The sequence below is a fragment of the Fomitiporia mediterranea genome, assembly GCF_000271605.1.
Source record: "Fomitiporia mediterranea MF3/22 unplaced genomic scaffold FOMMEscaffold_1, whole genome shotgun sequence".
In the NCBI taxonomy this organism is placed as follows: domain Eukaryota; kingdom Fungi; phylum Basidiomycota; class Agaricomycetes; order Hymenochaetales; family Hymenochaetaceae; genus Fomitiporia; species Fomitiporia mediterranea.
Window position 1 is genome coordinate 4,636,653 of NW_006760386.1, and position 11,787 is coordinate 4,648,439.

Consider the following 11,787-nt stretch of genomic DNA (forward strand, 5'->3'; position numbering starts at 1 on the left):
GTAAAATACTATAATAAAGTATTTACTCTCAATATATTTTGTTAAAATATATTACTCAATATATAAAGCTATTATAATACATATACTGTATTATATTCATTAATAATACTTTTAGAACCTTTATAAGAGTATATAAGACTTGTTTTTACTTTATAATAGAGTTAAATACTTATAATTACAATAAAACAGATAAATAATGTGTATTTTATTATATAAGATCTATAAAGCTATATAAGAAAATGGACTTTTCCCTGACGAGGCAGGTCGGAAGGCCCATCTGAACACAGAAGTGATACGTTGATAATTCCTGTTGTAGTTTGCACATTGTTTATTGAGGATATGTAGCGGTATGCTCCACCAGCGCCCTCTGTCAAGTCGCTTTCCCTCGACTCCGAACTTTCCTGAATGAATACCTCATCTTCTAAGGACGATGTGCAGCACATTGTGAGTCTCAAGCCTTCTGCAATGCAGAAGAATGTGTCATGCAACTCATAAATTTGTTGATACTCATGTATTACCCGCGCAATCACCAAGGCCTCGAGCTAGTACAAGCACTTGTTACGAAAGGCAAGGCACACATTGACATAGAAGGGCAGGATGCAACTGAAATTCGAATTTATACTAAATATACAATCCAAAGAACAGGTCTAGACCACCTTATGAAAAGAAAAAACACGGTTTCCAGTTGAAAAAATATCTACATAATACCAAAGCAATAAAGGAGACTAAGAGGGGAGAAAGGATACAGGGATCTCATTTTCCAGTCCGGCAGCACCCGAGGAAGAAATTAAAGTACAACCACCTTTTCTCTTTAGGCAGCAAGGCATTGTGAGTAGTAGGGGTTGATGACTGTGCAAACGAATGGAGAGGCGCTATATCGTCAAGTAATTAATCAAAGAACATGAACTACTAGTGCCATGTTGCAACGTACCAGGTCGTGGGGCCAGTGAATCCAGTACCACCACACTGAGCATACTGAGCAGCACCCGCACTAGATCCAGCCGTTTGAGTTGGGGCGGCTGGCGTCTGCAAACAGGTCAGCGTTAGTGCACAAAGAAAGACGAAGGAAGGTCGACACGTACTGAGGCGACAGAGGTTGTGGGAGCTGGTGCGGAAGACGATGGAGCTGGTGCAGGTGCCGATCCACTGCTCGCACTTCCGTACAGGGGCGGTCCAGGGATAACATATGTCGTCTGTGTCTGTGCCGCGTTAGTGTAAACGTCGATGTTCACTATATTGAAGTGAGTACGATGTAGTACGAGATGAAGACGATGGTTCTTACCACCCGGGTCGTTGTTGCTGTATGCACCAGGGAACTTGACCTATAACGTTTGAAGCAACAGGTCAGATGCTGATTGGATAGCACTGGTGGGTCGGTCACATACAAGCTCAGCGGAGGTCGGTTGAAGGTTTCCACCGCCCGTGATTTCAATCTGCGCACATCTGAGACGATAAAATCAGCTCATGCTCGAATTACACCCATGAAGAGCTATCTTACTCAGGGTAGAATTGCTAGATAGTATTAGGATTAGTCAAGTACGAAGCAAGTTGAAGTAAATGGACGTACAGCCGGCATCGAGTGCAGAGCAATAGTCTCAAAACGGATAAGATAGTTTCCGGACGGAACAGAGGCGGGGACTGTCGTCGTCCACGAGCTGTTCTGGGCAATCATCTGTCCTGAGCCCCATTGACCGTCATAAACAGTTCCGGAAAGAAGGCCGGCTTCGTCAATTTTGAACTGGCAGTTCAAACAAATTAGACGACTTTTCGGGCGATGCGGTTGAAATGAGGCTCACCCATTCAAGAGATCCTGCGTTTACTCCAGTGCAAGTCGATCCAGGACATTGCGCAAGGTACGTGAGCATTGGTCCGATATTGTGGGGCCACACTGACATGAAACTTGTTGGGACGAATAATTCGATGCATAGAGGGACAAATACCAACCTTGGTTCCAGTATGCGGTGATGGGTGTACCAGCCGCGACGCTCGCAGTCAGCTGCAGAGCACCCGAGCTGCCATCATCATTGCAAGCAATGGTCGGATCCGTTGCATCAGTAATTGGGTTGCTGAAAACAAATATACAATTGTTAAATAGGATGTGATAAAGAGTCGGCTATCCAGACTTACTATGTGGACCAGGGGCGTTGAATGGTCGTCTGGCCAGTAGGACTTCACAAAGGTCGACCATAAGATCCAGGTAGAATGAAAGAACTTCTGTAATACGGACCTGTTGTATGGCTGCCATCCAAAGTACCACTGTCCGTCCCAGCTGTACTCAAGTACACCACCGTGTGCGGCAACCTGGGTCACAGCGATCGCTGCGAGAGTAGCAAGAGTAGAGATCATCGTATTTTCCTTTACTCTAGTCAAGGACTTTGCTGCTGACATCTAGTGAGTGTGTTTCTTTTATACTCAGAGTCTAGACTGTATTTTGAGCATGAAACATGCAGATCCGGTGCCGAGCCAGTGGCCAGCGGATAGAGAAGTAGCAAACGTCATGACAGTTCGGCACTGTGATGAGGACAGCCAATCCTGATATTGTGCAGGAGACGCTCATTGACAACCGCGTGACCATGTCGATTTTGCGGTTTTTCCAGGTGTATGAGGAGAGCATGAGCGTCGGTAAAAGCCACTTCCCTTTGCGATGAAATCTCGGGACCGGGAAATATGGGGTTTGGAGCGGAAGTTGTGTCAATATCAAATTGCTGGCACTCCTAAATGTATGTTCGTAAGTAATCGCGCTTTAAAGGGACCATGCTAAGAAATCTTACACACGTCTGGTACAACGGAAGGCCTTGACGGAAATTGAACATTATTCCGGCAATGGTATCTGTTTCCCCATGCTGGTGTACTTCAATTGCAGACTTGAAATAATTGAGAATAGTCCGTGAGTCTATTCTGATTGCAGTGCTATTGATAGGGCGGTAAATGAAGAGCCAGCGCATCGTCTTCGGTTTGTTGGAAGAATATCGGAATAGGAAAGGGCTGAACTTCGGTAACCCCGTCTCGTTTGTGCCTGATCACGTGCATATTTGTCCAGACTCCAGACACAACGAATGATGAGCTTCACCAGGATGCGTTTGGTTGATACACTTTACGTTTCTCATATTACAATTGGTGATGTGCAAATAGAGAGGCCTTAAACCAGGCATATGACGGACATGTTCCAAGAACAAGATTTAAGGCACCCGACAATGTTCCAAGCTGAACAATGGTTCATCAATGTTACCGACAATTACAAACCAACATGACTGTTTATACTTGGGCCAGACATTCGGGGGAAGTTCGAGACCTTGTTGAATATATGTCTGGGCCCAAAATTTTGACAGGGTCGTATGTCCCCCTCCTGCAGCCTAGCGTTCCGAACAGGTTGAGTCGATGCCATATTCGACTGTAGGAAATGGAGGTAACACAGAGGGAACAATACGTCAACCCGTGTCAGTCTTGCAAGGGCAAAGCAAAACAGAATCGTCAGTAGCAATGGCCAGAACTAATAGATACACCATTTACGGACAACAGTTGAAGCGCTCGTAGTCCTTGATACAGAGTGCCGAAATAAAGAAAGGCCTAGGCACGAGATATTCAAAATCACCCTGTGCTCTGTTAGTGAATTCAAGTCCGGCAAGAGTCGTTCCGTCATCGGGAAAGGCTTGGTAGAACGCACAGAAGACGCTCAAGTGATACGAAATGGCAAAGCAAAGCACAAAGACCTTGACATACTTGCATCTCAAGGTGTTACCGGTGCCAGCTGTGGAATGCGCAATGGAGCTTAAACATGGTCGTCTAGGTACAGATATTTCGGTATACTCCCCGTCAGTACTCTTCAGAAAAGGCAATAAAAACACCGGGGGTCTCGCATCAACATAATCCCAAGACATGACCCATGGCTCTGAACTTCCGGGAACGTCGTGCCGAGCCACCGATTCATAGTTCCCGAGGACATTATTTGCAAAAGAAAAGAGGGCGTGCGCTACAAAATTGAAGAAAGTATAGACAAGTCCAGAAAAGGAGCAAGCCTCTGACTTTTCCCGATAGACAGCAGTGTTTCGTTGTCGGAGTAGGAGTCCCCCCTAGAGTACGAGTGGAAACTCCCGAGAGCCTGTGGGAAACTAGTTTTACCACAGGTCATTTTGCTGGGCCTCTAGAGGCGTGGTAAACCTCGCGTGGACAACACTTAGTCAGTACATTAGTAATATCATTATAATGTTCCAAAAAGGAAATTTTTAAGAATTTTGTGCTGTACCTCTATTGAGCTGAAAATTTAGGTGTAATATTAATTTCAGACGTTGGTTATACTGCTGAGAGCAATTATATTGTGTTTTATAGTCTACCAGTGTTGAAACCTACATAATAAATAGATATATCTAAGAGAAATAAAAAGAAAGAGGCAACCAGTTACATTGATCAGGCTTTATTATTGTTCAAAATTTGTAAATCATCCAAAGAGGTACTGGAAATATTGTCCACATCTATCACTTGTACCTCTCTATTTTTATCAGAGTGTACTCCTTCAAATGAAGGAGTATCTGAAAGAATGTCAGGCAAAGTAGGAGATGTTGACCTAATAAAATGACAGACATAGAGTATATGCACTCTCAAACTATCTATTTTCCTTGCTTTTTGTCAGGTTGAGGCATTTTTCCTTAATTTATCTACTGACATAATATTATGTATGACTAATACATTTGAGTTTTCCACAGGCCAATTTCTGGCAACCCTTGTGGTAGTGAGGTTTACCTCGTGGGAAACCTCTGTGGTAATCCTCACTGTGGGAAACTAGGGAGTTTCCACTCATACTCTAGTCCCCCCAGACAAGGAGACTGAATGTAGTATTACATAATAATAATTTATGAATCACGTGCCGCTTATCATCAAAAAACTTTGAAGACGGAGCCTCAGAGGACTTTGAGTACTTTATGCTGCCCGTGTGTCGTGTATTCACCACTTCTTGCTATCTCAGACGTCTAGCAGCAACGCGCGTACGTGTGGTGCCCTCGGGGGAGCTTAAACTTGCACCCGTAACACAACTTCGTCCTATTTCCTTGCATTCATGTCGATTTTCGAGCTCCCCGCGCAGATGTGCCGAACAGAATCCAACTTCGCCGATATCACAAACAATTGTGCATAATGGACCTCTTGCACGAACGTTTCGATCGCTGAAGATATTCTCGCTTTCTTCTCTGGGACTTGCTACAGCCTTGACGCCCTTCATGTTTGTTATTGAAACGTCATTGCCCTTCGTCGCACGTATCGCACTTGCATCGACCGCGATGCTGACAAGTTCAGTATCTACAGCTCTTGTTGGCTGGTGTGGTCATCCGTACGTCTCTACGATTCGGACTCTCTCAGAGCAGCACCAATCGGACAGCGCAGAGGCGAAGGTTAATGGGATCCAACTTGAGACACTCACGCTGACTTTACGCCCACGTTATACGAACGTCTACGATACAGCATTTTTGACGGAAACGCGTCGTCCGTTTGCGAAATGGGAGCTGGCAAAGTGTATAACCCTCGAAAAACCGGTATTGGGCACACCCTCGGAAGAAACAGTGGCCGAGACGCTGGACGCACAAGGAAGAGTTTTGGGTCGATGGATCGTGTTTTGGAATGACGACCGCACGCGGGGAACGTGTTGGGGTGAAGGGAAGGTACAGAGGTATGCTTGTTCTTTGTAATCGTGCCTCTAGGAGTTGCAGTTTTGATACTTATTGTACAAGGTTCTTCAATGTACACGAGGAGATTCTTCCTCCCTTTATTAGATGATATATTTGATCTCCGGCCAATGCCTTACTTCACATGAATAGAGTCATTTTGGACGTATGATCCGTTTTCCCTCGCTCTCCAAGCAAACTCAGGGCTAGCTAGGTTTACGTCGAAAATCTTCACATTTCGAACAGGTGCTATGTACTTCTTGCATGAGGCAGTACATGGTACGTACACTTCGAATGCTTCTTCCCAATAGTGTGGGGCACAGAGCTTGTTTGACGCTCTGCTGCAGGCACTATTAATTGGAATATCTGGAACTTAGACACCATCGTTACGTGGGAAATGGAAGCCTCCAAGGACAGGAACACGGCCTTGTACACGTTTTTGTGATGTCTAACCTGTATTGATGCACTGCCCCACACTGTCTCGTCTTTGCTTTTCATTTCCGTCAAGCGAAGAAAGGAACGTACTGATCTGTGTACAGCCACCACCAGAAATATCAACCATTGATGTGCTCGTTCAATTTGACCTGCTTCCACTATGTGCTAGAATCCCCACACATGCTCTCTGAATGTCTCTGGTTCTCCTCACAAGCATGCAAGTCAAATGCTGCAAGAGATACAACTAGCATGCAATAGGGAGGAAGGCTATGCTTCATTGACGCCTATATCACATGAACCTCTAATAATAGCTACTGAATGAAGAACATGTGGCAACCTGTTGGATTGATGTCTTGCTGTGTATACAGCCTTCACAGATGCTTACTCTTAAAGCGGAGCTGATGTCGCAGATAAGGCAGCTCAGACTCCTGACCTCCACCACCATGTCCAGTGTATCCCACTACGCCCTCGAGGGTTTGTCTTGTCTCCTGCGTTCTCTCTGTTATGCATTACCTTACATTCCACTCTAGTTAGACGCCTTGAGGACATCCAGCACACATCCGAACGGCACCGCTCAGATATCAAGATAAAGATAGAAATAGGCAACCGGAAGCTGGAAATCGGTGAACCCGAGGAGGATGAATCGACCGCGCGGAATGACACTTTTACTTTGTGAGTGTTCGTGCTTCTTTTACGACCCGTTGTTCACTGCCATTACAGTTCATCGTTGAACGAACCTTCCATTCTCAAAATTCGTGTCATCGAAAACTCTAAGTGGCGCAGTTCCTGCATCGCTTCCGTTGACCTTGCGCTTATGGATGTACTGAGCAATTATGCTGACGGCGAGAGTATGTTCCAACAGCAGTCTTCTAGTCTTCAAGCTGATTGTACATATTTATAGACCCACTTGGCCTATTTGGATCATCTGGATCGTCTCAGGTTCCTGTTGGCAGAGTTTTCCTGTATGTTAGAGAAATAGACGAAGCGAGCCGGGCCAAGATCGATGTCAAGTGTGTAGAACAAGATATCAAGCGGATTCAGCGATCCGCAGGTGCTGCAGATCCTGCTGATATGCTTGGATCGGTTGTCAAGGTGGTGGATAAAATTGTGGAATCAATTGATGATATTGTCGGAGATGTACGTCACCACCTCTAGCTCACATGGGTTGCCTTTGATGCTCCATCAGATTCATCCGTACCTCAAAATCGTTTGGACAGCGACTACGGCTTTATACAAGGTCTGTTCATGCACATCTCATCGCCAGCAACTACATTTATGTCCGGCCTATGCACTTAAATTATTTCCCATCAATGGAAGACCGACAAGAAGCTTGTCGACCTCGTTCGTATCATGGAAGGGGCTTATGAATTTGCTCGTGATGCGAAAACTCTTGACGACAGGACCCGAACACTTACGGAAGCGACCGCCAGACTCTTAAGGCATACGATCGAAGTATGTCATTTTGTGAAAGGATATACTACTCGGAAGTTTAGTGGTTCGTTATTCATCTGAGCCAGTCCTGCAGTAGTTAATCGTATCCTCAGAGCGAATACTGAAGATAAACAGCAACAGAAAGATGGACGAATACAAGGAGCGTCTCATTATTCTCCGACAAGGGCTAAACGCAAACGTTGCTATTCATACTGCCTCTACTGCGGAGCGTGTTTCTGTCAAGGTCGGTGATGTGTCTGCCAAGGTACATGGCATGTTCGTCAAGCTCGATAACGTGGCTATCAACGTTGAAGAGACGTTTACAAGGGTTGAAGAAATTGGTTAGAGTCATCGAACATTTACAGTAGCTGGATACGAATCAATCGCTACAGATCTAGACAGAAACTTCAGCTACACAATCAGCGACTTCAAAGGCTTAGAGATCTGCTGGAACCAATCAATCTGGATACCTCCGGCAGCGCTCGATGCTTTTCCAACACATGCACCAAATATTTGGAAAGGGTCAAGAGCTGGCTGTTATCTCCTATGACGGACAAGAATATTCTCTGGCTTAACGGTATCGCAGGATCCGGAAAGAGTACCATCGCTGCTTCCATAATGGACTACTGCGACTCAACGTCGCGACTTGCTGCATTCGTATTCTTCGTACGGGCGAAGAATGAGTATGGTTCCATTATTCGGACTATTGCCTATCAGTTAGCAGAGTTCAATCCAGACCTTTCGTCATGCATTACTACCGCTGCGGAGAAGCTGAGGGACATTACCGGTTCTACATTCATGACGCAGTTTAAGACACTCCTTTCAGTACCTCTCATGGCATCTATGGGTGTCATCAATGGTGGACTCGACGAATGCGGGACGATAGAGCAACGGCGCGAGATATTAGAGCTGCTAGAAGCCGACTTCGCACAACTGCTATTGACATTTCGCTTTTTCGTCACGAGTCGACCAGAAAATGATATCATGCAGTCTTTGTCGAAACGGTCACATATTCTCGAGATCAAACTCGAGCCTACTTCAATCGAAAGTCGGAACGATGTACGCGCCTATATCAATGATGCGATGCACAAGGCAGTTGCAGACCCAATACCAGACATGTCCGCGTGGGCTAGTAAGATGGATATACTTAGTTGTGTTGCTGACGGACTTTTTATCTGGGCCTCGACCGCGATGAAGGTCGTCTCTAATAGCGATGACACATTTCGAAAGCTTGATGAACTCGTGTGCAATATTCGTTCACTCAATGGTCTCGACAATTTGTATGCCACTGTGCTTGAGCAGTCAGGCATCTCGTGGCAGGATCCGAAGTCAGTTGAACAATTCAGGAAGGTCCTTGCGCTGATTTTTTTTGGAAAAGAGGTTCGTTGATGCTATCAGAGGGAAGCATATCCTTGCGGCCAGATGCTTCGTCGTCATTATGCAGCTTTTGCGTTTCAACATTTGTGAACTGGAGTCTTCATTCCTCAGAAACGAAGATATTCCTGATCTCAAGGATCGAATGCGAAGAATATTCCATCACACCTTTCATACGCCTGCCGGTTCTGGGCAGAGCATCTTCGTGATGTTCCGTACTCTCCGGACTTGGCGAGTAACTTGCCTTCTTTTACGCACAAATGTCTTCCGTACTGGCTTGAGGTTCTCAGTCTGACGAAACACTTCAATGGATTTGCGAGTGAAGCACTCATCGACACTATTTTATGGACTACAGTAAGTATTTAAAACATATCCATACCAATTAGTCAACTTCTTCTCCATACCAATCTCACAGAGCACACCTCACATCTATGTCTCTATGATGTCTCTCTCGAAGGATGAATTTACTGTGTCCAGATACTACTCAGAGAGCCATCCTACTTTTGTTACACATTGAACAGGGAGGAAACCACCAACTTCATGTCTTAAAATTTTACAAGGCCATGAAGCAGTTGTTTACTCAGTTGCTTTCTCGTCCAACGGGAAAAGGGTCGTTTTTGGTGCTTATGATTGCACCATTCGGGTGTGGGACATTGAAAGCAGAGAGATCGTTGTGGGCCTGCTTGAAGGGCATAACAAGTGGGTCCACTCAGTTGCATTTTTGCTTGACGGGATGCATATTGTCTCTGGTTTGGGTGATTGCACGATTTGTGTTTGGGATTCTAAAAGCAGGGAGGTTGTTGCAGGCCCGTTCAGAGGACACAGCGGAATGGTATACACGATTGCTTTTTTGCCCAACAGGAACCATGTAGTCTCTGGTTCCAGTGATTGCACTATTCGGGTATGGGACGTTGAAAATGGGTAGGTCATTGCAGGCCCGATGAAAGGCCATAATGGACTGATTAGCTCTGTTGCTTTCTCCCCAGACAGGAGACAAATAGTTTCTGCTTTCAGTGATCACACAATTCGAATTTGGAATGCTGAAAGCGGGGAAGCCGTCTCAGGTCCATTCGAAGGCCATACAGAATGGGTAAACTCTATTGCATTTTCACCTGACAGAAAGAGCATCATCTCTAGCTCCAGCGACCATACAGTTCGGGTCTGGGACATTAAACGTGGGACTGCTACAGGCTTGTTTGAAGGGCATGATGACTGGGTTAACTCTGTTGCATTTTCACCTGACGGAAAGCAAGTTGTCTCTGGCTCAGACAATTGCACGATTCGAGTTTGGGATACTAAAAGTGGGGAAGTTGTTTCTGGTCCATTTGAAGGACACAACAGACACGTCCGTTCAGTAGCATTCTTGCCTGACAGGAAGCACGTTATGTCAGGGTCTGCCAACCACTCAATTCGGATTTGGGATGCTGAATGCAGGGAAGTCTTTGTGGGCTTACTCAAAGGACTCAACCATTGAATCAATCCAGTTGCTTTCTACAGGAAGTATGTTGTTTGTGGTCCTACTAATGGTGTAATCTGTGTTTTGTTAGGACACAAACATTTATTAGTATATATAGTGTGAACCAGGTGTTAAGCCAAGCTTGACATTACACCCTTTTAGTAAAGAGGTTCTATGTATAGTCCACTATATATAGTAATCCCTCACATAATGTTAAGCTTAGAGTAGTCAGGGGTTTGATCCTAATGTAGGGTTGTCTGTGAGCAAAAGTATTAGGCTGAGAATAAACTTCCTAAAAGGGGGGGAGTGAATTTCTCAGTTGCTTAGAATACTAGGGCCAGGACTCTATATTAGGATATCTCTCCCTACCTCTAAAGACTGTCAAGGTTAAGCTAGAAATAGTAACCCTTAGGGTCAAACTCTATATACTAGTTATGTAAGAATACATGACTCTAGAGAGGAGAGTAATGTTAGGACACAAACATTTATCAGTATATATAGTGTGGACCAGGTATTAAGCTAAGCTTGACATTACACCCTTTTGGTGAAGAGGTTCTATGTATGGTCTACTATATATAGTAATCCCTCACATGTTTAGGATGCTGAAAAAGACAAAGTTGTTACTGGCCCATTTGTAGGTGGTCATAGATAGGCCCTTTCTGTTGTATTCTCACCTGACAGGAAGTGTATTGTCTCTAACTCTACTTACTACTACTTGCATAATTTCTTAGAATGGCAATATATCACATGATTTGTGTTACAAGATGTTCACTTTAACTAAAACTCAAAAGATTTGTAGATTACTCCTTACAAGTGTTATTTTATATGTATGTAAAGTATTTAAAAATTATATTTTTACTGTTATAGTATATATCTGTAAAAAAATAGAGATAAAATAAATACTTGGAATTATATAAGGAGAACTGTACTTTTTTGATGATTCTCATAATACCTTTTCTAAACATGTAAAAGCTGTAGCATTTGCAATTGGTCACCAAAAATTATAATTAAGTACTGTAAATTACTATTATTACTTGTAGAATGTTATACTATTATATTATAAGAATTGGTGGGCTATTTGAACTAATATTTTACAAGTTTGAGAATGGAACAGTAAGAATAACAATTATTTCAGACATAATAATTCTACAGTACATACTATTAACTGTTATAAATTATGTACAGAGTCTTAAAATTATTGTTATTATATTTGGGATCTCTTATTATAATATTATTAGGATTGGTGGGCTGGTTATTTTAATTATTTACATTTATATAAGACAAGTCTTAGACTTATATGTTATTATTTGTATTATCACATTCTGAAATTGCACATAGTCAAATGTTATTCATTCCAAGAAGTTATAGGCATTCAAACATTCAGGACACAAGAAAGCAAATCTATTTCTAATCATTTACCAATAGACTGTACCTTTAGTA

The 11,787-nt window shown here is 43.7% G+C and overlaps 6 protein-coding genes across 6 annotated transcripts; 4 read left to right on the forward strand and 2 right to left on the reverse strand.

Annotated features, from left to right (window-relative positions):
• Positions 1–820: 820 nt before the first annotated feature.
• Positions 821–2,346, reverse strand: FOMMEDRAFT_38849 (uncharacterized protein; the record flags this gene model as incomplete). Its single annotated transcript, XM_007261916.1, has 11 exons — positions 821–872; positions 932–1,026; positions 1,092–1,231; positions 1,283–1,322; positions 1,386–1,443; positions 1,499–1,512; positions 1,568–1,738; positions 1,797–1,888; positions 1,945–2,066; positions 2,128–2,169; positions 2,228–2,346. Coding segments are annotated over 11 exons (945 nt in total), but the record flags the coding sequence as incomplete, so codon positions are not given.
• Positions 2,347–2,495: 149 nt separating this feature from the next.
• On the reverse strand, positions 2,496–4,129 carry FOMMEDRAFT_150683 (uncharacterized protein; the record flags this gene model as incomplete). Its single annotated transcript, XM_007261917.1, has 5 exons — positions 2,496–2,714; positions 2,772–3,016; positions 3,244–3,443; positions 3,511–3,970; positions 4,024–4,129. The coding sequence occupies 5 exons, from the start codon at positions 4,127–4,129 to the stop codon at positions 2,496–2,498; spliced, it is 1,230 nt and encodes a 409-aa protein (XP_007261979.1).
• An 805-nt stretch (positions 4,130–4,934) lies between these two features.
• Positions 4,935–5,812, forward strand: FOMMEDRAFT_16553 (uncharacterized protein). The gene is made up of 2 exons (XM_007261918.1): positions 4,935–5,656; positions 5,718–5,812. The coding sequence occupies exons 1-2, from the start codon at positions 5,211–5,213 to the stop codon at positions 5,761–5,763; spliced, it is 492 nt and encodes a 163-aa protein (XP_007261980.1). The 5' UTR covers positions 4,935–5,210; the 3' UTR covers positions 5,764–5,812.
• Positions 5,813–6,529: 717 nt separating this feature from the next.
• FOMMEDRAFT_25239 (uncharacterized protein) lies at positions 6,530–7,863 on the forward strand (the record flags this gene model as incomplete). The annotated part of the gene is made up of 7 exons (XM_007261919.1): positions 6,530–6,560; positions 6,617–6,758; positions 6,807–6,934; positions 6,988–7,223; positions 7,273–7,323; positions 7,404–7,538; positions 7,615–7,863. The coding sequence occupies 7 exons, from the start codon at positions 6,530–6,532 to the stop codon at positions 7,861–7,863; spliced, it is 972 nt and encodes a 323-aa protein (XP_007261981.1).
• Positions 7,864–8,000: 137 nt separating this feature from the next.
• FOMMEDRAFT_38421 (uncharacterized protein) lies at positions 8,001–8,339 on the forward strand (the record flags this gene model as incomplete). Its single annotated transcript, XM_007261920.1, has 1 exon — positions 8,001–8,339. A coding segment is annotated over one exon (339 nt), but the record flags the coding sequence as incomplete, so codon positions are not given.
• A 1,090-nt stretch (positions 8,340–9,429) lies between these two features.
• Positions 9,430–10,365, forward strand: FOMMEDRAFT_73360 (WD40 repeat-like protein; the record flags this gene model as incomplete). Its single annotated transcript, XM_007261921.1, is given in 2 exon segments — positions 9,430–9,801; positions 9,817–10,365. Coding segments are annotated over 2 exon segments (921 nt in total), but the record flags the coding sequence as incomplete, so codon positions are not given.
• Positions 10,366–11,787: the final 1,422 nt, after the last annotated feature.